The sequence below is a fragment of the Filicampus tigris genome, chromosome 16, assembly GCF_054856515.1.
Source record: "Filicampus tigris isolate MCC_2025a chromosome 16, RoL_Ftig_1.0, whole genome shotgun sequence".
NCBI lineage: Eukaryota > Metazoa > Chordata > Actinopteri > Syngnathiformes > Syngnathidae > Filicampus > Filicampus tigris.
In genome coordinates this window covers 14,742,786-14,766,950 of record NC_141232.1, presented here as the reverse complement: position 1 = coordinate 14,766,950, position 24,165 = coordinate 14,742,786, and the positions used below count along the sequence as shown (strand labels likewise).

Genomic DNA, 24,165 nt, shown 5'->3' with positions numbered 1-24,165 from the left:
GGCGTGCTGGAGCCTATCCCAGCTGTCTTCGGGCAGTAGGCGGGGGACACCCTGAATTGGTTGCCAGCCAATCGCAGGGCACACAGAGACAAACATCCGCACTCACAATCACACCTAGGGGCAATTTAGAGAGTCCAATCAACTTACCCTGCATGTTTCTGGAATGTGGCAGGAAACCGGAGTACCGGGAGAAAACCCACACAGGGAGCCCGGAGCCGGGATCGAACCCACGACCTCTGAACTGTGAGGCGGACGTGCTAACCAGTCGACGTGCTAACCAGTCGACCACAGTCGACATTTAATAATGTTCAATTTGTGACAACAGTTTCAACAAATTAATTCCCATTACATTTCATATGCTTTTGTTTTGTTTTTCTTTTTTAAATCAGAAATTGGAAGTCCACCAGCGGCGACAAACAAATTATGCTCAACTTTGAAGGTGCCAAGGTAATTAATAGAGGTGCAATGATTAACATTTGGTTTTACTTTGGAAAATAATGAGCAACATTTTTTACTGTTTTCAGATGTTACACATCAAACCAGAAACTGAAACGGGATGGATATTGAAATATATTTCAAATCTGATTCATCGTATGATCGACAAAATAATCGACAGATTAACTGACTATTAAAATAATCATTAGTTGCAGCCCTCGTATTTAATACAAATAATAATACAGTATCTTTGATTTACAAAGCGCCTTTCAAGGCACCGGAGGAGATTTAACTTAATTCTATATTATTATTAAATGTTGATTACCAACATGTTCTTCTATGCATCTGGGATGATATTTGAAATTAAAGTGTGCACAGTACAACACACACATCACAGTGGAAAGTGATGACAAATTCACCAGTCTTATCTATGGGCTCAGTGCTGCTCTCTGCCGACTCTCACGAACCCAATGTTTGTTGAGCTCCGGAACATTGGAACGGCAGGAATGGACACCACAGAAACCACCTGAGTGAGCACTAGACCTTTACATGCGCATTTTACCATGACAGCCTGACCCAAACACAGCAAAACAAAACACAACACATGCAAAATTTCCCAGGGAAAAGAATATTTTCCTTACCCTGGTCGGTTAGTGAAAAGTGGTGACAACAGACTAGACGCATATTCCCTCTGTTTTGGTTTTATTTAAGCCATGTACATTTATGTAAAATTAACTGCATTGAGACCGAATCTAACATCAAACTTGAGTGTAACGCTTTCTTTTGTGTTTAACATGATGGAGCAGAAAACTCGATTCCAAGGAATCATTTTAGCAAACCATTCACATCTGTGCAAATGGCATGCTGTTGTCTCGTACAAGCGGACAGCAGGAATTTTATCGGACCAGCATGACCCACATTTGCTAATCTCAAAATACCTTTACAGTACATTTATAAACAAACACCCAATAGGCTGCAAGAAAAAAAGATGCATTTGGCTCCTACTTACGGAAGAAGTCCTTCTTGACGAGGTTTTTGGCACAGAGGACTGAAAAGAAAAAAGGGAGGATTGCATATTAATTACTAAAGTCAAATCTATCAAACGACATAGCCAATAGTGGAGTTTTATGATAATATTCTAACACTGTCAACACTGTTTAAAGTAGAACAATTTAATCGGTACAATCCCAGCGAGTAACTCATCATGTACTGGGAAGCGTTCATAGTTGTTCTAAATATGTCAGCATTGATAACGGGAAAACTCAAATTGTGAGTACAATAGCAGCCATGCTGACTTTGGCCAAGAGGCAGGGGACAACCTGCAATGGTCCCCAGCCAATCGCAGTTAAAGACAATAAAATGAGTCAAAAATACTCCGAATTATATTCACAGACTTCAAGAAAACAGAAACACACAAGAAAGATTGGCATAATGGACAGCCTGTCGCTATGAACTTGCGCTATTCGTGCAAATCCATGACTACTCAGAAAATGAAGGCAGCACATGACGTGTGTGTGTGTGGGGGGGGGGGGGGTGTGCGTGTGTGTGTGTGTGTGTGTATTTGTATGCGAATGTGTTCGAACGAGGAAGCTCCGTCACCACCTGGGCATCTGGATTAACAGCTACGGGCAGTGAGTCAAGCTTAGTTTCTATTAGTGATGAATGGCTTTGCTCTGGAAACTAATGGGACTTTGTGTTGTAATGAGCAAAGATCTGATAACATTTGAGGGCATTGATTGAGATTTATTTCCCTGGAATAAATGTTACTCACGATGGCAACAAGCAGAGGGCCTTTCCAAAGAAATGTAACACACAATATATGATGTCACAGCCCGTGCAGTACCTTGAATAGTCTTTTCAAACCCCTTGGACCCAAGAAGTCTGTGAAGTAAAGTCCCAACATTTGGGGCTGTTATTTGTACTTTTTACTTGGTGAAAATCATCACAAAATGTCTGTTGTATTGAATATGTCATCTTATTTTTACCTGCTGAGATCACAAAAACATTCTAAAATCTATTTTGAAAGTGCCTCACCAAGACTCTAACTCAGCTTGTTTGAATTCACACTTGTCCAAGCAAACCACACTAACAGAACTACAGTTTGTTTTGTTTAACCAAACCAAAGGTGAAGTTTGAACGCAGTGTAAATGACTGCACTTCCCCAAGTACTGGCCTCCACTCTGCGACACAGTGCCCCAATGAATCACTATCCTTATAAATAAATAAACACCGAACCTCCACAGCAGATGCCTCCGCTAGCTGGCAGAAAAGTCTCTTTTACTATGACATCTGATATCATACATACATCGGTGGTTGGAGACATCGTTACAATAGTAAACACTGACCTTTAGAGTAAAGGTCCCAAACTTCTTCAACGTGAAGGACCAGTTTCACATAAAGCAATATTTTGATGGACAAGCTAAATCTACTCCATAATTTTGTTTTGGTTGCCATTAGATAGGATATGGAAAATGCAAGCAAGGTGTTCAGTGTTTTGTTTGGCAGTTTTGAAGGCTTCTTTGGTGTGCTTGGGGCGTGACAATCACCTGTAGCGATAAACCCGTATTTTAAAGAGGAAATCAAACCAAACACATTTTCTTTCAAGAATATGTTCCCAGCAGGCCCACTAGTTGAAACAAGGCATTCTGATAAAAATTGCGTTTGTCCCAGAGATGGCAGAAAACATGTGGATTAACTCTTATTCCACCAACACAATATTTATCAGAATGCCTTGTTTCAACTAGTGGGCTTGTATAGAACATATTGTTGAAAAAAATATGTTTGGGGTGATTTCCTCTTTAAGTAGGACTGCTGATAAAGTACATTAATTGCAACTATTTTTTCTTGGGTTCTTCCGTCTCATCATTGGGACTTTTCGCATTTCCTCTCCTTTTGTTTTTTGGGCCTTTTTTGCTAGCTTGTGGGCCTACATTTTTACTACCATGTTACATGGATGAGACGAGCAGCACAGACAACTGATTTTCAAAATAAAACTTCTCTCAGACTTTGATGGTAATAAATAAAGTGTTTTTTGTCAAGTCTTTCTGTGTGGCCAAGAACCAAATGGACGGTGCGGGCCATTGCTTTAGAGCACACGTGGCATTTGTGTAAATCCTCATTTTACAGCAGTTAGAATAGAAAGTTGTCCTATGTGCAGTGTGTCGCAAACGCTGTTCAATATTTGAACCCAAAAAGAATAAGATTACAAAAACATTCAGAAATTAACCTAAAATAATATTTGTCAGGAACGTATCCATTCACAATAATACAAACATATTAAATTAAAACTAGCTTGAGTGATGTGACAGGCATCATCATTCCATGAGTCCATTTCCACACTTTTGAAGCACGCAAGCAGCCTGACGTGAGGTCTAGCTCCGTGATTTGATTGTATAAGTGCGCCTTTTTTTTGGCTCGACTCATGTGCAGGTGGGAGTATTCAGACTTTATTCACACAAATAGACAAGGGCACACCTATAGTGCCAGACTGCAGTGTAAGCCACGCAGTCTGCAGCCGCTGCATATTTATCTACCTCTCCATCCCATTCCGGACATACTCAGACACACACACAACTATAGATCACCCTGCATTATTTGAGGTCAAATTGAAACATTTTTTTCTCAACATGAAACAGAGGGCGATACAAAAAAAAAAAAAAGAAAAAAAAAAAACACTGACTGTGTATCGTGCATACATACAGACACTAAAGACCGGCGGAGAATAAGAGTTAAACTAGACACATAACCTCTTGGTGCTGGAGGGGGGGAGTGCAGAACATGCTCGACAGATGAGGAAGAATTTCTTTCCGCAAACATCTCTGGGAATGTGTTACGTTCCATAGAAACCCACTCATTTCTGCAACATCTGGTATACATTGCTTCAGTCGGCCTGAACACACAGCCGTGCACGTGCTCAGGCACACGGGCCCGGAGACTTGTTCAATCCAACTCCATCTATGTAACTAATTATTAGCAGGCACATTGAAGATTGTGGCCGTATGTCAACATGCGCCACTTGGATTCTGTGAGAGCCGAGCAAAAGTGTTGTAGGTAAGGGAACAGGTGGCAGATCTTAGTTTAGCTGTCCAACTACTGTAAATTGACACCAAGCAGTACATTTTATTTTGGATCATAATGGCAAAATCTGATCTGGCTTGCGTTGCCGTGTGTCGGCCCGATGGCAATACAGTCGCTGAGTCAGCTATGTAAATTGTGACATGTCACACCAACACATCAACTCAACAGAGAGGAATTTAGGCACGAAAGTCAATCGCGGCTACATCGGCATTCACCTTTTGCTATATTGCGCAATTTTGAAGCAATCGCCATCGGGAAAATGAAAAAAAAATAATAATCATGATAGATTTATTTGCCCATATCACCCACACTTACTTTCCAGAATACGTACAGGCAAGTCTGAATTTTGAGTCGCCTGCTGTCAGTGTAGTGCCACGTTGTGCCGAACATTCCAGGCAGAACTGAGTTTAACTGGATGACGATGCAACTTAATTAAGAGGACAAGCAGAGTAAGTGCCATACAAAGCAGAAAGAGTGCCCGTGAGTAATGTTGCACTGTACGGTTTGGTGTCTAAATACACGATATTAATTATCTTTTGGTGTATATGTGATGCTCCATGTGAGTTAATTAAAGCAGCAGTTGTTTGCACCGTTTAATATACAGTTGAATGCCATAGATGCATGCCAGATTTTTAAACTGTCAAAGAATATGCCATGGCAGTCACAATGCAGATGACTACTGACTACATAATAAGTAGGGATGCAACGGAAATTAGTTTGTCTTCAGTATTTACAAATGTTCTTTAACCAAACAAAAATATACATTATAAAAGGGCTCTGATGCCAACCCTAAAGGGGATATAAAGACAGATATAAAGGGAAGCTTTAAGTCTGCCATGGCCACAAACAACATGCTCAAACACTGCCTGGCATCCACATTTCATCCAAGAAAGCCTTGACAGAATGTGTAAAACGTGAGGGAGGAAAGGAGGGCGATAACATGTTGGCATTTGTGGTAGACCATGTTAGAATCACGGATACCATGAAAGCCCGTGAGAAACCCTAAAGATGAAGTCAATTTCTTAACAATAATATGTTCTATGTGCATCTACTAGTCTAAGCACGGCATTCTGACTAATGCATTTGTGGGATATGAGTTAAGTAGCCATTTCAAAGGGGAGGCCATTTTGTCATTTACTGTATAGAAAAAACGACATCAAAGTCGCTCAGGGCTGAGGTAACGACCAACCACGGCTCACCTGTTTTCTGAAGCTGAGCCATGATTGGCTGTTACCTGAGCCATGAGCAATTGTGATGCCATTTTCAGTTGACACCAAGTGACAAAATGGCCGCCCCCATTTTGACAGACAAAAACATGTGGATTTTATTACTTAACTCATATTCCACAAACACAATATCAATCAGAATACCATGTTTAGACTAGTGGGGCTGCATAGAACAGAATGTTTTTGGGGTGACTTCCCCTTTAACAAAACCTAACAAAGCCTGTATACGGAGAAAAGAAATGTCCCACAGCACACTATACTGTATTAAGGGTTGCTGTGGCCACTGCAAACATTGTGTTAACAGCATAACCGAAGGGCTGTGAAATTATGATTTGGGGCATGGGTGGTTCTAGTCAAATTAAATTCCTTTTAAACAGATAATGACAAAAATGTAATGGGTTCTTTGCTGCTTTGTGGCACATAATGCCAGCCGCATTATTATTTTGAAATTGGAATGATCTAGTAGTTGTTTATAATGTCAGGAGTAAGTGGCAAATTCACTGGTGGAGAGAGTTGGCCCACACTATGAGCCGGCACCAGCCTAAAGCAAGTCAAGCTGGAGAAAAGCTCCAATCTTGAATAAGAGCATATGCAGTCCTCTGCGAGCCACGTTGCAGGAAGGGAACACTAAAATTATGCCTATATAGGATCCTTAGGAAAACAAATAGGGCTGAATTACAGCTGAGAACAGAAGCTGGCGAGAAAAACACCGGACTGCGCGACGCAGGAAGACAGTGGCAGCAGGGAAGCCAATTGGGAGTCTGAAACTTCAGAGCGGCGAAAAAAAAAAAGTGCAAGGACAGCAATCAGGAATTCCATCCATTAGAAAATAGCCCTCAGACATTTGAGAAACCACCTCCACCACCAGACTCATGCACATTCATAGCAACTTTGAAGTTGGCGAGACCACTCCAGTCATTTTGTCACCCTTTCTGCAGTTTTCTCATGACCACGGCGCAGGAAAAGCAAAGTGTTTTCCATATGTATAGAGATCTCCTGGGTTAATCAAACTTTGTAGCATGCTGGTTGAAGGCACATAGTGAGGTTCTCATCCCGCCAAGGCCAGACTGAAGCCAGTGACCACCTGGGAGCAGGTTAGCAAAAATGCATCTTTTTTTATCCACACTCCTTCAGATTGTTTTACTTTGCTCCACCACTTGAGCATTGTTGAGCACGAACAAAAAAACAGGATTCGACTTTATCTGGCAGATAAGCACCAACTTGCAAGTTTACAGCGTAACAATGGCAATAAACTAAAAGAATTGTGATAAAAGTGAAATCGAGGAAAAATGAAAACACAGACAGACAGCCAGTGTCCATGCCTCTGCTGTGTGATTTACTGGCTGCGCATTTTTGCCTGCAGTGAGGAGTGAGGTGGTGTTCTACTCTCCCAGACAGTGGCTAAGTTTACAAGAATTTGCCAAATTTCAGACTATGTAAAGGCACATGCATAATTTGGTTGGTCCAACTTTTGTTTTTCCAAAAACAATATTAATCCTAATTAGAACATTGTTCAGCAGGATATCAAGAGTGTCATTCAAATGCAAAATGGCATGAAAGCAAATCTTAAAAAAAAAAAAAAACAATTGCATTGCATGAGAAAGCCTTGAGCGTGCTCCCTCATATATCCCTTGGTAATGGAGCATGCCATGAGTGATATGTTAAGAGCCAATCCATTAGAAAAATGTGTCTAGTTCAGTTACAGCATCAACATGTGACCAGTCTGGGCATGCAGCGCAAGAAAAACACTGCAGAGACAGAAAACGAGAGGAGACAGCAGGAACATTTGATAAATATGCCTGAGAATGGTGCTTTAATTCAAATGCACTGAAAATGTGTTGTGATCAGTCAATAATAAAATACAAATTGAATCAAAGTAAGTATTTCATTTTACTTGGTTGTACATGGCGTGTAGGACAGTAACATTCTGAAGGAATTGAGTTCATGTAACAGCTCAGCGTAATAAGCACAGGGCAAATTCTGACTTCTAATGTTGCCAAGGTAAATAAGAAAGTGTCATGTCTACAAACGTCTGTCTTACTGCCCTCATATTGACACAACTTTTACTCGTAAACGAGTAAATTCATTCCTTCATTCATTGTCAGGCCTTGTCTACACGTAGCCGGGTTTTTTTAACAACCGTAACAACCGCTGCTCCTCTCACTAGCCGTACGATGCATTCATGAACTTCGGAAACATCACAACGCAGCAATACACAAATCCGACCACAACACAAATAACCCAATTCGTTACAATATGCTGTTGAACATTCAAAGATTTTAATGCCTAAAAATTGTAAATAATTGCATAAAGACTTTAAAGTTACTATATTTCATTATAAAAAGAGCTTTAATATAGTTAGCAATAATTGTAACTGTTATTGTATGTATTTTTTTCATCACAAAAAGTGTGTATATGTACTGTAATGACAACTTGTCTTTAACTTGAAGACTTAGATGTGTCATAGTCATAGGCTGTTGCTGCTGAGTGTTTAAATATTTAATAATTTACAAAATTAAGAGATCTTTATTGTTACTGTGTACTTTTTATTCTGGTGGTAATTTCTTAGAATATCACCAGAATAGTTCACTTTTATTTATTTTTTCTAAAGAATATATCGTTTACTTGTCATCTTTTCAAAATACACATATTAAAAAAAGAAGTCAGTTTTTTTTTGTACCGAAAATATACCGAACAGAAGTTTCCAAGAAACTGAACCGAAATTTGATTTAGCGTACCGTTACACCCCTACTACATATTGTACTTTCTTGAGAACATGCATGTTTTTGCTTAAAGGTTAAATCAAACACATTCCTTTTTTTCCAATGGTCACTGATGGTGTAGTGGTACACACGCCTGAGTTGTGTGCGGGCAGCGTGGGATCGGTTCCCGCTCAGTGACGGTGTGTGTGTCTGCCCTGCGACTGGCTGGCGACCAGTTCGGGGTGTAGTCTGCCTTTCGCCCATTGTCAGCTGGGATAGGCTCCAGCACCTCCCCGCGACCCTGTACAGGATAAGCGGTTTGGAAGATGACACATGGCACATTTTTTTCAAGAATATGTTCGCAGCAGGCCCCATGAGATGGATAAAGACAGGTGAATTTTACTACTTAAAAGTGGAAGTCAACCCAAACATTTTTTTTCTCAAGAATATGTTCTATGCAGACCCACTAGTTGAAACACGGCATTCTGATTAACATTGCGTTTGTGGAATATGAGTTAAGGAGCAAAATCCACACGTTTTTAGCCATCTCACGGGGCGGCCATTTTGTCACTTCTGTCGATTGAAGATGACATTACAACTGCACAGGGCTCAGATAACGACAAATCACAGCTCAGCTTCAGAAAACAAGTCAGCCGTGATTGGTCATTACCTGAACCCTGAGCAGTTGTGATGTCGTTTTCTGTGACAAAATGGCCTCCCCCAGAGATGGCAGAAAACATGTGGATTAACTCTTATTCAACAAATGCAATATTTATCAGAATGGCTTGTTTCAACTAGTGGGTTTGTATAGAACATATTCTGGAAAAAAATATCTTTGGGTTGACTTCCCCTTTCTTTAAAAAAAAAAATCCTCCAAAATTAATGAAAATTCGTCACATTGTAACGACATTTACAGATACCTATGGATGGTGAAAAATATTCTCAAGAATTTTTTATGAATTCTCGCCTTTACGAAGTGCCTTGAGTTTCCTCTGTGTTTGCATTGGTTATGTACGTAGTTCTTCAGCTCTCAACAAGTCGTCTTTGTATTGATTATGCTGTGATACTGCTGTGTTAAAGAAGTCTAATACATGAGGATTTGGAAGTGGTGAGTCAGAAAAGCCAGGGGCATAGGCTTCCAGTGGAAGATAAAAGCCCATGGCATTGCACAAATTGGAATTGAATCCAAATCTCCAGGAAAAGTGCGCCTCTAAAACCATCGTCATGCACGATGTCACGTTTCTATGGCTTTTTGTGTGTGATGTTGCCATAAGAGAGGACCAGCGGTGGTAACCCATTAATGGAGCCGATAATGAAGCGGGAAAGCGGTACAAGCACATCTGTCCTGGCTGCTCTGCACACTGTGGGTAAGTCAAGACCATAACGTTACCGAGAAAATAAGTTTAATCTTTATGTGAAGCAACTTGAGAAATAATGTTTGTCCCTCACTGGTTCTGTGCTTTATTATTATTCATGATTATTAATGAAGTGATTTTTTCTTCTTACATTTCTTTGACGCATTGATGGTGACAGATTCAACCTATAATTGTGTTGCCTTATGAAATCTATGGGAAATCCAACCCTTTTCTATCCCACTTGTCCTCTTGAGGCAGGGTTCCTAACGTCCCACAGTTTATTAGAAGGTAATTTCAAGACTTTTTACATTTTTTTAATTCCATTAGAAATTAATTTTAAGACCAATTTCACAATGTTCCCAATATCCCATGTTGTCCAAAGATGCTTTGCATTTGCTCATAGGAGTCTGAACTATGTAAAAGCACATCACTGTTTTGTTGGGTCTGCTATCGTGATTCATCGATGTTACCACGAGTCATTTTGTATTTTTATTTTTTTTAAGAATGTTCATTTATTTTGAGATTTGAGACTATTTACCAGAGTAAAATTCTTAGGTGGTAACATTTTAAAAGACACTTTAAAGGTCAGGGTGCAAACACTTTTCAGAGTCTGTTAAAATTCATATTCTCATTAGGTTTAACAAGTCACTTCCTGCAAGTTGCCAACCACAGATCGATTAGAAAAGAGGTTTTACTTACTCATTTCGAGTGTTTCCGAACCTCATGGAAGCTCGAGGAATCGTGGCTCTAGCTACCGGAAGTGACGTGGATGTAGCTAAACCGCTCACTACACCATAGACTGTACAATTTCCATGCGCTACAAACACAGCACATTCAATGGCGAGCGATGTTTTGGAATGAGGATTTTGAAACACACGAGCCGACAGAAGGGGGCGTTATTAGACCGTTCATTATTAGTAGTCACTGAATCCTCCGGCTACTGTGACGTCACAAATCCGGAAAAAGCCAAAGATGAGGGGGCGCGAGATTCAAACGGCAAACGAAACATTCTGAATTGTATTTAGTGATTAAACTGCTGTCTACCAACGACATTATCAAATTCTAAAGACAGTTATGCATTGTAAAAGGTGTTCTAGAGGGCTACAGAAAAGTTTTTAATGTTTGCACCCTGACCTTTAATGCCAATTAAGGCCTCCATTTTAGATTCATGATTCAATGCCTTTTAAGACTGTTTAAGGATCTGTGGTAACCCCTTTAGGGTTGGGGGTAACCAAAGGCTTCCCCCAGAGACTTTGGGTACACATTAGACTTGATGCCAGCCCATTGCGGGGAAAAATATGGACAAACATCTATTCGTACCTGTGGACAATTTAGATATTCATTTGACCTGACGTGCATCTTTTTGTAATAGGGGAGAAAGTTGGAGTACCTGGAGAAAGCACGGGATAACATGAAAGCTTCACACAGAAAACCCAAAGCCTGGATTGGAACACAGAACCTCAGACCTTTGAGACAAACATGCTCACAGCCAGTCCTACCTATGGCAAATACTGTACATTTTAATTAACAAACACCCGGCCCGATAGCCTCTGGCCACCACACCGCTGTGTCACGCCACATTTGGCGCGACCGGGCCAGTGAAAATTTCATTTCAAAAGTCATGGCTGCCGAAAATGGCCCAAAAGTGCATTTTTTTGTTTCGGACCAAAAAAAACATTTATCAATAAAACACCCCGGCAGAAACAGGATGTTGTGATGACGCAAGAAAAATAGGTGACCAGTCCACACTCTACCAGATAAAGGGGCAAATAAAAGCTCAATCGCCGCTAGCCTTAATAGATTCATACAGACAGCTGCGGGACCATGGGATGGTGGCTACGAACAAGGGAAGCTATGCAAAGAGGCACTTTTATCACCAGATTATGTCCGATAATGTTGTAAAACAACTGTGTGCTAATAAGATCTTTATTCATCATAGAGGTTTTAGGACACCGCACACCAACACCAAGACACTTTATGGCCCAGTCATTACTGTCGTAACACATATTTTGCATACTGTATATACTGTATGTTGTGCATTTTTTCAACATCATCTCTAATTAGATATTTTAAATAGTACACAGTCATGGCTATTAATCCAACCATATAGCAGAAGCTAAATATGAAATAATCCCTAAAATGTAACGTATTATGGTATATGATAAATACACCTGTCGAGTACCGCTTGTGACAAGGCTTAATGTCGGTCCCTGATACCCATTCAACAAATAAAAATATGAAAGTGTGTTCAGTATTTGGCCAGCGTATGACTCACTTTGATCTTAACTGTATGTGTCCCTTTCCCTTATGTTTACTGGTTGCAGATATTCAGAAAAAAATGTTCTAAATCACTGACTGTTTTCATTCTACCATACCCTTCTCTCCCACAAAAAACACACATACACACACTCCGGAAGAACATCAAATAACCCTTTCGCATCCTGGCCCATCTAAAATCCCCTGTTGTCATAGCGACGGCAAGTATTGAAGCAAAACTGAGAGAAGGGTGTCTCTGTGCTGCCTGTGTTTCTCATTCCGGTCGCAGTGCAGCGCCGACTAATGACTGGGCTTTAGGGAGGGGAAGAGGCAGCGAAACGCAGAGAGGACGGACGGGATGAGCACCAGTGAGAAATTCACAATGAAAGAAAAGGCGATAAAAAATGAGCACGGGAGCCATTTCCAAATTAAACCTGAATAAACTGATAGTGTGATTGATAAATCAGCGCAAAGTTTTTCACTGCTGTCTGTTATTGTGTAATCCATCAATACAACACATCAATAAATCACATTGGCACTAGAATTGTGCAGCGCAATACATTGGACTATCGTATATTAGAACACACTAGTATATATATTTTTTTATGATGGGTTACGGGTGAAAGACATGGGAAGATTTGATGAAGACTTGTTCAAATGCAGCATCATCTAGCAACCACTGACAGCCTCATACACAACACCATCAACGAGGTAAACATACTTGGTAAATTTATCAGGGCCTAAGTCGAACTATATTGAGCATGGGATGTCGTGTATACTCTTGGTGGCTGTTTGGCAGTATGCAACTAATTATTCAATGGCTTCCCACATGGCATGGCTGCCCCCACAAAGACATCAGGGCTAGCTAAACAACCGCCGAACACCGCTAACGGATTTGTCTGTGCTGTTACCAACCCTCGGCTTAACAAAAGTGGATTCCTCTGGGTGGTAACAGTGGTGTTGTGCGGGCAGACAGAGGCCTTTGGGCTGACGTTTGAGTTCCACCTGTGGGGAGAGGATGGGCTGAGTTTTCTCCCAGACGGGCGCACAAAGGGTTCCACTGTGCGGGCAAATCAATGCGCTCCGCCAGACGCAAGCCAAACACCTGGGAAGGGAGAGGTCATGTGACGTCTGGGGGAGGGAAAGGAGCGGGCGTCGCCATGGTAACAATCCGATGGAAGGATGAAAAGTCAGCTGTACGTCTTTCTTTTCGTCATATAAGTGGACAGAAGAACCGCATTCACACACAGAAACATTGAAGCATGGGAAAAAGACAGGAGCACAGTGGGGAGGAAAAGTGGGCTCAAAGTGCCTCCAGTCTCTTGCTCTGTGGTTAACCATTACACTGGAGACTTTGAGGGGGAGGAAATGGGGGGTGTGGGAACCGAAACACCCGCCTGCTAATGCTCCACCATTCCCATCCCTGTCTCAAGTCAAATGTTTAATAGGAGGAAAAGGGAGAGCAGGAGGTCTTTAAGAAATATCAGACATTCCTCTCTTTGCAAAGAACCATTCATGTGCTAGACGACACAAATCTGTTCAGGACCACAAGTTCAGGTTGAACGCCTTTTGAACCTCCTTTCCTGACCACCTGGATCCTCTAGTCCAGTGCGATGACCCAACAGCCCAGACAGTCTGACACATCTTTGGATAACACTACCCTCGCACCTCCTTCACACTCTCGCTACCTCTGCCTTTTTTTTCCTTCTGTCTGACGACCATGTTTTGACTCCGGCCCTTGGACCAAGCACCTTCATACCAAGCATTGCTCACCTATAAACAAAATGCTTCCCTTAACCTTTAAACTCCTCCCTTTCCACTGCAAGGCTTTACAACAACTAAAAGGAAGAAGCATGATGGTCGCGTGAGTGAACCTGTTCTTCATCAGCGGTTTGCTAATCTTCAAACCAGCCTGTAATCAATCTCCTACGGCAGTCTGTTGAGTAATGTTCGGTCCTCAAGGCTGCCTGTGTAAACCCTCAACCGCTGGGACTGCACTGGAAGGGGTTGAGTCACACTGAAACCCACCAAAAAGTTAACTGTAATACTAGTAAAAGCATCTGTCGAAGTACCTGTCAAGAGCTCCCAAACCTAAATTAAATTGAACACCACAAGCTACAGCTCATATCCACGTTTAATCAGAGTGGAAAGAATGAACACACATTTTTTTGATAACACTTTTCAGTGTGCTGTGGTGCAGAAAAATGCATTGACACATTTTTAAAAAATGGCGAGACTGGTCTCATGGCCGGAAGTCGATTTTAGTCCGGCCCACTAATCGGCCCCCATGCGTGTGACGTGCTCGCAAGGTGGCCAAAAATCATCTCAGCCTACTCGGTGAAAGGCTTCTTTTCAGGCTTCTTTCTACTCCCGCGTCGGTGCGAGCGACAACTGCTGTTTTGTGGCATTGACCCCCAAACAAACACGCTTGAGTGCACGTTGCTGTCTCACATGTTGCGATGACAGTTTCCCCACACGGAGACGGATGCACCACGCAGCTCGTTGCTGCAAAGTAAGCATAAGCAAGCTACTCACCCACGTTCCCCCTTAGCCGCCACCTTCCAGATCGTTTTCGCAATAAAATTAAATGCATTAAATGCAAAACAATTTGTGTCCACGAGTATATTGCTTACTCAACTCAACTGACGTCGGCACATCAAGGTGGAGTTCATGCACTTCTTCTGGCGTTCACTACTTCCGGAAATACGACATAGCAAACTTACTGTGTATTGGGGTTTGCTGGCATGCTTTTATTTTGAAGGCCGGGAAGGAGGGAAAGTGTGGAATTTTTTTTTTTTTTTTTGGGTCGGAGGGCGGAATGGGGCGGGGGCCGACAATGTTTATGAATATCGCCGGGGAATGGGGCGGGGGCCGACAATGTTTATGAATATGGCCGGGGGGTCGCGGCCGGAAGGGTACCCCAGTCAAGGGTGGAGGGTCGCGCCGTACGGGCAAAAAATGGTCAAGTGCCTAGCTCTGCTAAATGCCACAGCTGGGCATTTTACAAAAAAATTCTAGGTCCGTTTATCGCCTTCCGCTTGCTGTGTGGGTCCCCTCCGCTGCCCGTGTGTCCACATTTTTGTCCGGCCGGATCAACTAGTAAAAGAAGAGTACATAGAATAGTCCAAATAGTAATAAAAAAAAATCAAATCAAATCAAAATCATAAAATCATCAAAAAAAATCATTTATCTATCATTTTAAACAGGCTTCCGTTAGCGTTTCCATCTACCAACTTCCAATAGCACCACCAAGTGAGCCACATTTGAAAGGCCCACAGTGGCATGGAAGCCTGCCGGACGTATAAGCTGTCAAATAGCCTCGGCCACGGCGAACCGCAAACAGAAGCGTCGTCAATAGACGATAGTCGATTACATAGACGGAGAAAATGGGCTTCCGACTATGCTTAGTCCGTTAATTTTTTTAAAGTGGAAGTTAACCCAAAGATATTTTTTTTCCAGAATATGCTCTGCGCAGGCCCATTAGTCTGAACACGGCATTCTGATTAATATTGCGTTTGTGGAATTGGTGAAATCCACCCCTTTTTAGCTAGCTCAGGTGGTGGCCATTTTATCACTTCTGTCGACCGAAGATGACATCAAAGTTGCTCAGGGCTCAGATAACGACCAATCATGGCTCAGCTTCAGAAAACAGGTGAGCCGTAGCGCTAATAATAAAAACTGATCAGAAACGGTACGCAAGTGAACCGAACCGAACATGCCGTACCGAAACGTATTAATACACCCACGTATACGTTACACCCCTAATGTCAACATTTGTCATGCATCTGTTATGCATTCACTCTCTCACCATTATAACTGTATCCAGCTTCAAAGTGCAGCTCACAGACACAGTAAGGTTTTGAGATCTTGGGTTTAGTTCCACTTAAAGATAAACACGATACAAGTGGTGGTTTTTGGTATGCATTTTTTTACGTTTGAAATCGTTACATATATTTTATTCTACTTTATTGTCACATATATACCAGTAATTCTGTTGTGTCAGGTGTGAAAGTTGTGTTTAAATAATGGTTAACTTGAAATAAGTTATAGTAATCACTGCAGTAAAATGCAGTTTTTGCTGACAAGCCAAATAATGAGATAATTTTGAGAAAAAAGACGTTCCCTTTATGCACCAAACACCTACAGAACCGTGACCCAAAATATACTCACCCATCCCTCGGTAGAAAGGCCAAAAATAAAACATGCTAAAGTTGGATTTTACAATGTCATCATTCAGTGTCCAATGTGCTTTCGTGGTTTGTTTTTTCGCTGCCCTTCATTCTCCCCCATTGTTGTTGTTCCTCTGACTGATACAGTATGTTTTGAAGTTAAAAGCAGACGTCCCCCAAAACAAGGTGAGTGGAGCTGAGCCGAGCTGTCTGTGCAATAGAAAAATGGAAATTGCAAAAAAAAAAACAAAAAAAAAACATATTCCACTCAGACATTACCCCCTCCCCCCAAAAAATCTAAAACAATATGTACTGTGTCTGGGAATTTGTTTACATTTTGAACATTTTAGGTCAGATTTCACTGATGTGGAACAAGAAGGCCTTACTCAAGTTCTCTGTACTAGTTCATTCCAGTGTTATGGGGTTGAAGTCAGGGCTTTCCAGTTTTTCCATACCAAACTCATTTGATGTGGAATTCCAGCAAAGGTTCCCACAATGTTGAAAGCATAGACTTAGTCCAAATTGTTAGATGAAAAATTAAATTAAATTAAACTAAAGTTTCTAATAAACGTGACTGATTCACACTCAAAAGATTTGTCTATGTACAGTATATTTGTACATAAAGGTGTATGGATCAAAATATCATGACTGACCAGTGTGAAGGCCTAAAAAAGACTGGTGTAGTCCAGTCCAAGTGCCACTGAGGTTAGCACAGCATCCATTCACTAAAGTGCACTCACTGCTGCTCATGACAAAAGCGGGTTGCTTTTTAAAGACCTGCCTACGCCACTTATGTTATTCTGTCTGCATTTAAAGGGCTGAGCATAAGGACACAGGGTTGGATTTCAGGCAACTTTGTCCAGCTTTTCACTGGACTGTGGAAATGCGGTTGTGACAAACTGACATGCAGGCAGTGGGAAATAACCTAGCTTTCTGCGCGGATCCTCTTATGTAAATGTGCCAGTCTGATAAGATCTCCTTTGGTCCCAGCATCCATACAGTATATACACAGACAAGAGTCATCAGGGAACTTTTAAGTGCCAGGAAACTTGTCTAATGCCTCTAAAATCTGCCATTTCCAAGATTTAGAACTTTAGGAAGGAAAAAGAGTAACACAGTCTTCCCGTGTATCATTTTGTTCAAAGAGCAAACCAGGGAGAATCATTTCTAAATGAAAGGAAAATAGCTTGAGTTTCAAACAATTACTTAGGTATTCAAAGCCGTGCTCCCGCTTTATCTCACACGTTTCGAGACTGATGTAAGGGAACACCGGTATGACAGAGGAAAAAACGATTCTGTCGCAAAACAAGGAGCGAATAATTAAGCAGAAGAGATTTAATGATGTGCATCGAATTTGGGAATGCAACAAAAGGCCACTTTTACCACAAACTTGGGTTAAGGACATCTGTTGCACAAAATCACAGTGACTTGCAGAAAAGACACAATACATCTTCACATTGCTTCTCTTAGGAGAAAGGGTGAAAGGTCATGCCTCAGACACGTCATAAATCATCATCATCCGTTATACTACGCACCTGCTGGAGTAATGAAAGATCTCTGGAAGCACAACCGGACACGTGCTCTCACATCAGACAGACGCACACTATCTCAGCTCCAACAATATTTAAGTATCATGTGAATCGAATTCATTAGATGTCCATTGTCTAGTCGTGGGGCATACCCGGTACTTGTTGAAAGAGGTGCAAGCTTGCTATGCTTGCTGAATTGTTATGACAGTCAAATGATATTTCCTTGCTTTTTTTTCTTAATTCAGGTTTCAAATGTCAACAGAATTGCTCATAATAATAACTTGAAGGTCACCCAGTTACGTCATGGCTTCATAATTAAACGGTTTCCATTTTCTCTGGTTTATTCATGGTGGTCAACGCTGTTACTTGAAGTTGTTTTGAGAGTTTGTGGGCCTCACTTCCTGTCATGCAGCAGTTCTGCGGAGAGTCCCTCAAAAACAGAGTGGGGGGAAGAAAGGAGAGCCGTGGCTGTGAATTGAGCAAAAGACCCTGCAATTCTCGTGGAGGAAACAACTGACGAGAGAAAGCTTTATCCCACGTCGAGATTTTGTTTCAGTTCATCCATCATTGAGAATATAAAGAGGCTCCTCGGTTTACGACAGAGCTCCGTTCTAACCGTGGCGACGTAACACAAATTTGTACAAACATAAGTCAGAGTGCATGGTAGTCTACCGCCCTACCCTAACTCAGTCATAAAGTCCAAATTACAGTCCAGTAAGGACTAAGGAGTCCTTGATCACTATTTTTTTTTGCAACAGAGGCTGAGTCAGAATCATCTGATTTCGAGCATCTGCTGATGCCGAGTCCCGATGTGATTCCTCAGTTGCATCCAAATTCTCCTTCCTTAGAATAAAAGTAACCCAACATGATATGTTTTTATATAAAGTCTAGCGCAGCAGTCATTCAAATCAAGTAAATAAATAACATCTTTTTAGAGCATATTAGTGGTGCAGCACAAAATAAGAATGCAAACAAATGATAATTAAATAGTCTGTCTTACGAAAGAAAAAATACAATACCAGATCCACTTAGTACAGCAACACAAAGATCTGCAAAAAAAATCACTGAAGAATACAACGGGTTAAGACCGAAAAGAGGACGAGAGACTAGAGTGGTTATTTTGCCGCGACCGAAAAACTCGCCACTTATAACGTGTATCGCGGGAGAACTACAAGTACAAATTCTGCGCCGGGTAAAGTGTGCCAGCTCGTGGCGAATTTGGGCAATGAGTCCAGTTTACATAAGACAGATTCGCGGTGGTTGGCACAAACTACAAAATAAGTCTATAATTAGCAGAGGTGGGCATTCCTTCACCGACGGACGCCCGTTTTGCTGACGTTTGATGAATGACGGGACACCTTTTAAAATGCCGAACTGACTAATGACGGAAGTGGGTTTTCATCCGTTAGTCCATCCTGGCATTTTTTTTTGAGGGACTGACTGACGGACTGACGGACTAACGGACCTCTGTCGGCCTAACTGACGGACTAAACAATTGCAATTCAGTTCGTCACGAAAAATGACGGACTGACGAATGACGGACGGGTACGCAGGCTGCTGCCGGAAGACGAATGATGGACCAGCAAAATTGAGTAAAATGCCCACCTCTGAAAATTAGTGACGTTATTACCATACACACCGGTGTAATGAGGTGACTGTGAAACTGTGTCAAAATTTGAATACCGCCCAGCCCCACTCTTAACAATTGTGACATTGAAGTCTTCTTTGAATGCAAGTCTGCTTACGTCAGAAAACTTCCAAGAGGTTCCACTGTATTGAAAAGCTATTTTGTAAACACAATTCCGGCGTAGGAAGGCTATTTTCTCTTTTTATTCAGGTTATGTCAACAGCTTCAAGCATTAGCAGGAAGCTGTTACATTTTCATCTGACATTCATTTTGGTAAATATGTCTTTCTAAACAAACCAGTTTATCCAAGTGGTGCGCAACTTAAACAAGTCTAACAACGCTGGCATTTGAGGAGTTCAACAGGAACCAGTTTGACTACACAAGGAAACTCACCACACACAAGCGCGCGAGACGAACAGACTGGCAACATTTTTAGTGTGAGAACATTTCACCCATCTCACGTCACCTTTTCCCTCTGTGATTCAGTCTTCTGCAATTGCATAACAGAGGAGTCCACCCCAACTATTTTCAGCTCCAAATAGTGGGAAACCATGCCACATTGGCAAATTTGAGAGGCATTCTTGTTGGCCCTGCAGAGTACCGGTACATCAATCTCTCTTTCCACTCTGTGCGCGACAACGTGCCTAACAGCGAGTCAGCCAGGCGAGTAAAGTCTTCCACCGTGCCGTCACCGCTGCCGCTATAGTGAGAAGTCAAAACAGCGAGCAGAACGGAGCGGGGCTCAGGGCTTCTGCAAGCTTGCACTGCTACTGGCTGGGACCCAAACTGAGTGGCTGCATGGCTCTTCCTCGCCTCTTGGCTCCCCTGCACCCTCTGATGTAATGGAGCCAGGGTGGATCGCACAGAAGCTGAGCAGCACGCCACTGCCCTGTCTGGAGCCAGTGCTGGGAAGTTAACTTTAGCGTTCGAATAATGATTTCACAACTTCATCGAGAAACAAAAGTTACATCATTCCAGCCCCCCCCCCCCCCCCCCTCCCCGTTTCCTACCGTCTACACTGCCAGCAAATGTGTTAGACTTTAAGAATCAGGACAGTTATGTCATAATCGCAGATGAAAGCTTCAGAAATCTTTCAAATGGAAAATGGATGAGGAAACAAATGGCACAGGAAGGGGAACGCTAGGACTAGTTTTCCCTTTGCACCTTCCTGTCATTGTGTGACATGAGTTGTTCATCACCAGCAGTCAACGCGAATTTGAGTTTGATGTCTCACTGAGATAGACTGGTGGCACTACAGTTTGCAGGTGCATGTCAGGGACAGCTTTTTCAGTCATGCGTGAAGTGGACTGCACACAGCTACAAGACATGACATCATGCATGCATCCTAAATTTAACCAAGCAACAATGACATCATCCCTTGGCAAGGGTTCCACAGGGCGATATGACTTCCACTGTTCCTGGCAGTGCAACTCTTGCAAAAAGATTATATTGTGCATACGAACACGAACAAAGACCTTCGGATGGATTGTGTTGTGGATCAGTTGTGCTTTATTTCATTTATCAATCAAATTAGTTTTAATCAATTTAACTGTTTTTCTCATTTTGAAATGAAATACTGTGAAACATGTCATGTCATGTCATCTTCCAAACCGCTTATCCTATATAGGGTCGCGGGGAGTTGCTGGAGCCTATCCCAGCCGTCAATGGGCGAAAGGCAGACTACACCCCGAACTGGGCGCCAGCCAGTCGCAGGGCACACATAGACACTGTCACTGAGCGGGAATCGATCCCACGCTGCCCGCACACAACTCAGGCGTGTGTACCACTACACTATCAGCGGACGTACTGTGAAACATTTTTCAGTCAAATCGCCCAGCCCTACGAAGCACTATGTTTAAAAAGGAGTTTATTTTATCTTTATCTTGACCATTTTTTTGACTTCTTAGTTGTGTTGACCTCTTACGAAATTTAAAGATGAAATCAACCCAAAATATTTTTTTCAAGAATATGTTCTGTGCAAGATCCTCTCGTTGAAACAAGGTATTCTGATTAATACTGCGTTTGGGGAATAAGAGTTAATCGACCCGTTTTTAGCCATCTCTGGGGGCCGCCATTTTGTCACTTCTGTTGACTGAAAAGGATATCACAAGTGTTCAGGGCTCAGGTAACGACCAATGACAGCTCACCTCTTTTCTGAAACTGAGCCATGATTGGTTGTGACCTGAGCCCTGAGCAGTTGTGATGTTATTTTCAGTCAACAGAAGTGACAAAATGGCCCTGAGATGGCTAAAAACGGGTGGATTTTGCTGCTTAATTCATATTCCACGAACTCAATATTAATCAGAATGCCGTGTTTCAACTCGTGGGCCTGCTGGGAACATATTCTTGAAAAAAATATGTTTGGGTTGATTTCCGCTTTAAGTTTTATATGTTAAAATAAAATCACCTAAATTATTTTGAGTAGTAAAAAAAAAAAAAAAAGCAAAAATATTAATAAATTATTAATATCGACCAATATAAAATACTTAGACCTTAATATACTTTTCAGCCATATCGCTGAGCCCAACTTGGTAGCCATCAAATTTGGCAGTCCTATTTATTGATCAGAAAGCAGTCTTAATATATAATAATATATATATATATATATATATATATATATATATATATATATATATATATATATATATATATACACATACAGCACAATTTATTCTACAGCCTGCTTGTACGCCATGACAACTATCCGAGTGTAAATTGCGAATTAACACGCACACTTATCACCTCACATAGCAGGTGTTGGCGTAGCCTTCATGTTTTATGCAGTGCACATTAAAATGAGCCACAGTATGCCATACTTGCTCCTATATGAGCGCACAACATGGGCCCAGTGTGAGTCACTCTGAATTCAGAATATCCGGTCTAGTAGTGATGCACTGCATAACTGTAGTAACCAATTTTTGACTTGCACAAAAAAGAAAAATGTTGCTTTTACTGTTAGAGGGCATTTTGCCTTAAGACTACAGAATAACATTGGTTAGTAAAGAGGTCATAATATTGTAGTGGTTCACTCAGCTGACTATCATGCAGCCAGCGTGGGATGGACCCACACTCAATGGTTGTGTAAATCGTTTATCTCTATGCGCTGTGATCAGCTGGCAGCCAGTCTAGTATTAGACTGCCTTTCAGCTTCAACAGGACAAATGGCATAAGAATTAATGGATGATGAATCTTTTATTAGATCCTTTAAAAATAATGCAAGACTAAATGTAGTGTCCAATATGTTCTAAATTATTGAACAAGGAAGTCTTTTCTGTAAAATGTGTTTGAGAGTGGTAATAGTTTCTCTCTCTGAATTTCTGGAGAAGCAAAGCTCGTTTAATCAGACAGCTACAGTGTCAATCTTAATTTTCATCAAGAGTGGCCAGCAAGGAATCGTGGTGCTTATTTGGGATTCTCGCACATCTGGGGCACCCAAAAAAACCTGGGCTTGCAATCTAACATTTGCCTCTATGTGCAGGAATCCGTTGGTATATTTGTTCAACTTGAGCAGAGATGCCATTTGAAACGTGATCTGGTGTGAATATAAACAACTCTCTTCTGATCTCGTCTCCTTTGGCGACCGAAGGGGCTCAAACGTCGGGCCCAGACACAGACAGACGTCTCCAGTCAGCTGTTGGCGTTTTTGCGGCTTCTGCGCCAACAACACATACACACACACACACTTTCCAGTAAGTAACACTGGAGATGTGAGAGACCCCCGTCTGCTTGACGCAAGTCAGAGTTAATTGTATCAATCCCTGGCTATGCAGGTTTCAGGCCGAGCTGGCACACTCAAGTATTTATATCACGTTTCTCTCCAGTAGACTGGTGGACACCCTGGCAAATTGAAACACTCCCCACCTATATTGTCAACTAGTCACAGTTCATCAAACCACTTTGCAAGACCAATGAGGACAGTGCTAAGAGAGGATGATAATCAGATGTGTCTGTCCAAACAAAGGAAGGAAGAACTTGCATTGTGTCAAGGATTCAGAAGTTAACGGCTGGTCAACGGTGACGGGAAAATGTCTGCTTTGTACTGACATATGCCCAATATTGTAAAAAGGTTGTGTTGGCAAACTATTGAATTTCAAATGATTATCTATCCATCGTTGATACCCAGCAAGAACCAGCACTGGCCCTGTACATTCATGAATTACTACCGTAAGTTTCAATGATCTTTGTACTGTACTATTTAAGCCTGTAAGTAAATATTACTTCTGTGAAGTTACTGGGGTTTTTTTTGCCGTATCAAATCTAACTGAATATTTAACATTTGACATTTTCTGAGCAAGACGGGGGTGGCCAACCACTCAAAGGCAAACAGACACAATTTTGACTGCGTTAGCGCAAAGAGCCACAGCATACACATACACCTGGTACCTTGATTGTTGAATGTACCGTTCCATCACCACGTTCAAATGAGCCCTCCACACACACCGTATTGCTCACTTTGTGAAAAAGAGAATTTTTTTCCTCACAGTCCTATCGCAGGCCGTCTACGATTTATTAAACGTTTTGTATTTTACTAGTCGGTTAAACGCGGCAATAAGTATCACGCATCTTGTTCCACAGAACAAGAGAGAGAGATAATTGCCCCCCCCCCCCTAAAAAATCCTATTTTTTTGTGTACGCGTTCATATTACATAAAAAATGCGACCTCTGTCTTGTCTGCTGTATGAACACATGAGTCGTCAAAGTGGCCCGCCTGCGCAGAAGAAGAGACGACGTCACACCCGACGTTGTGTTTGCGGAAGTACATGTGGTCCAGCGTGTCGGGGCATTCAAG

At 41.7% G+C, this 24,165-nt stretch overlaps 1 protein-coding gene across 2 annotated transcripts in view; it reads right to left on the bottom strand.

Annotated features, from left to right (window-relative positions):
- Positions 1-24,165, bottom strand: part of smurf2 (SMAD specific E3 ubiquitin protein ligase 2) — a 55,372-nt gene that overhangs the window by 21,544 nt on the left and 9,663 nt on the right. The window contains exon 2 of one of the 2 annotated variants that reach the window (XM_086056263.1): positions 1,445-1,483. The exons of the other annotated variant lie outside the window; for it this stretch is intronic. Within the exon in view, the coding sequence (XP_085912389.1) occupies positions 1,445-1,483 (39 nt within the window). The remainder of the gene's footprint in view (positions 1-1,444; positions 1,484-24,165) is intronic. 2 annotated transcript variants of the gene reach the window in all.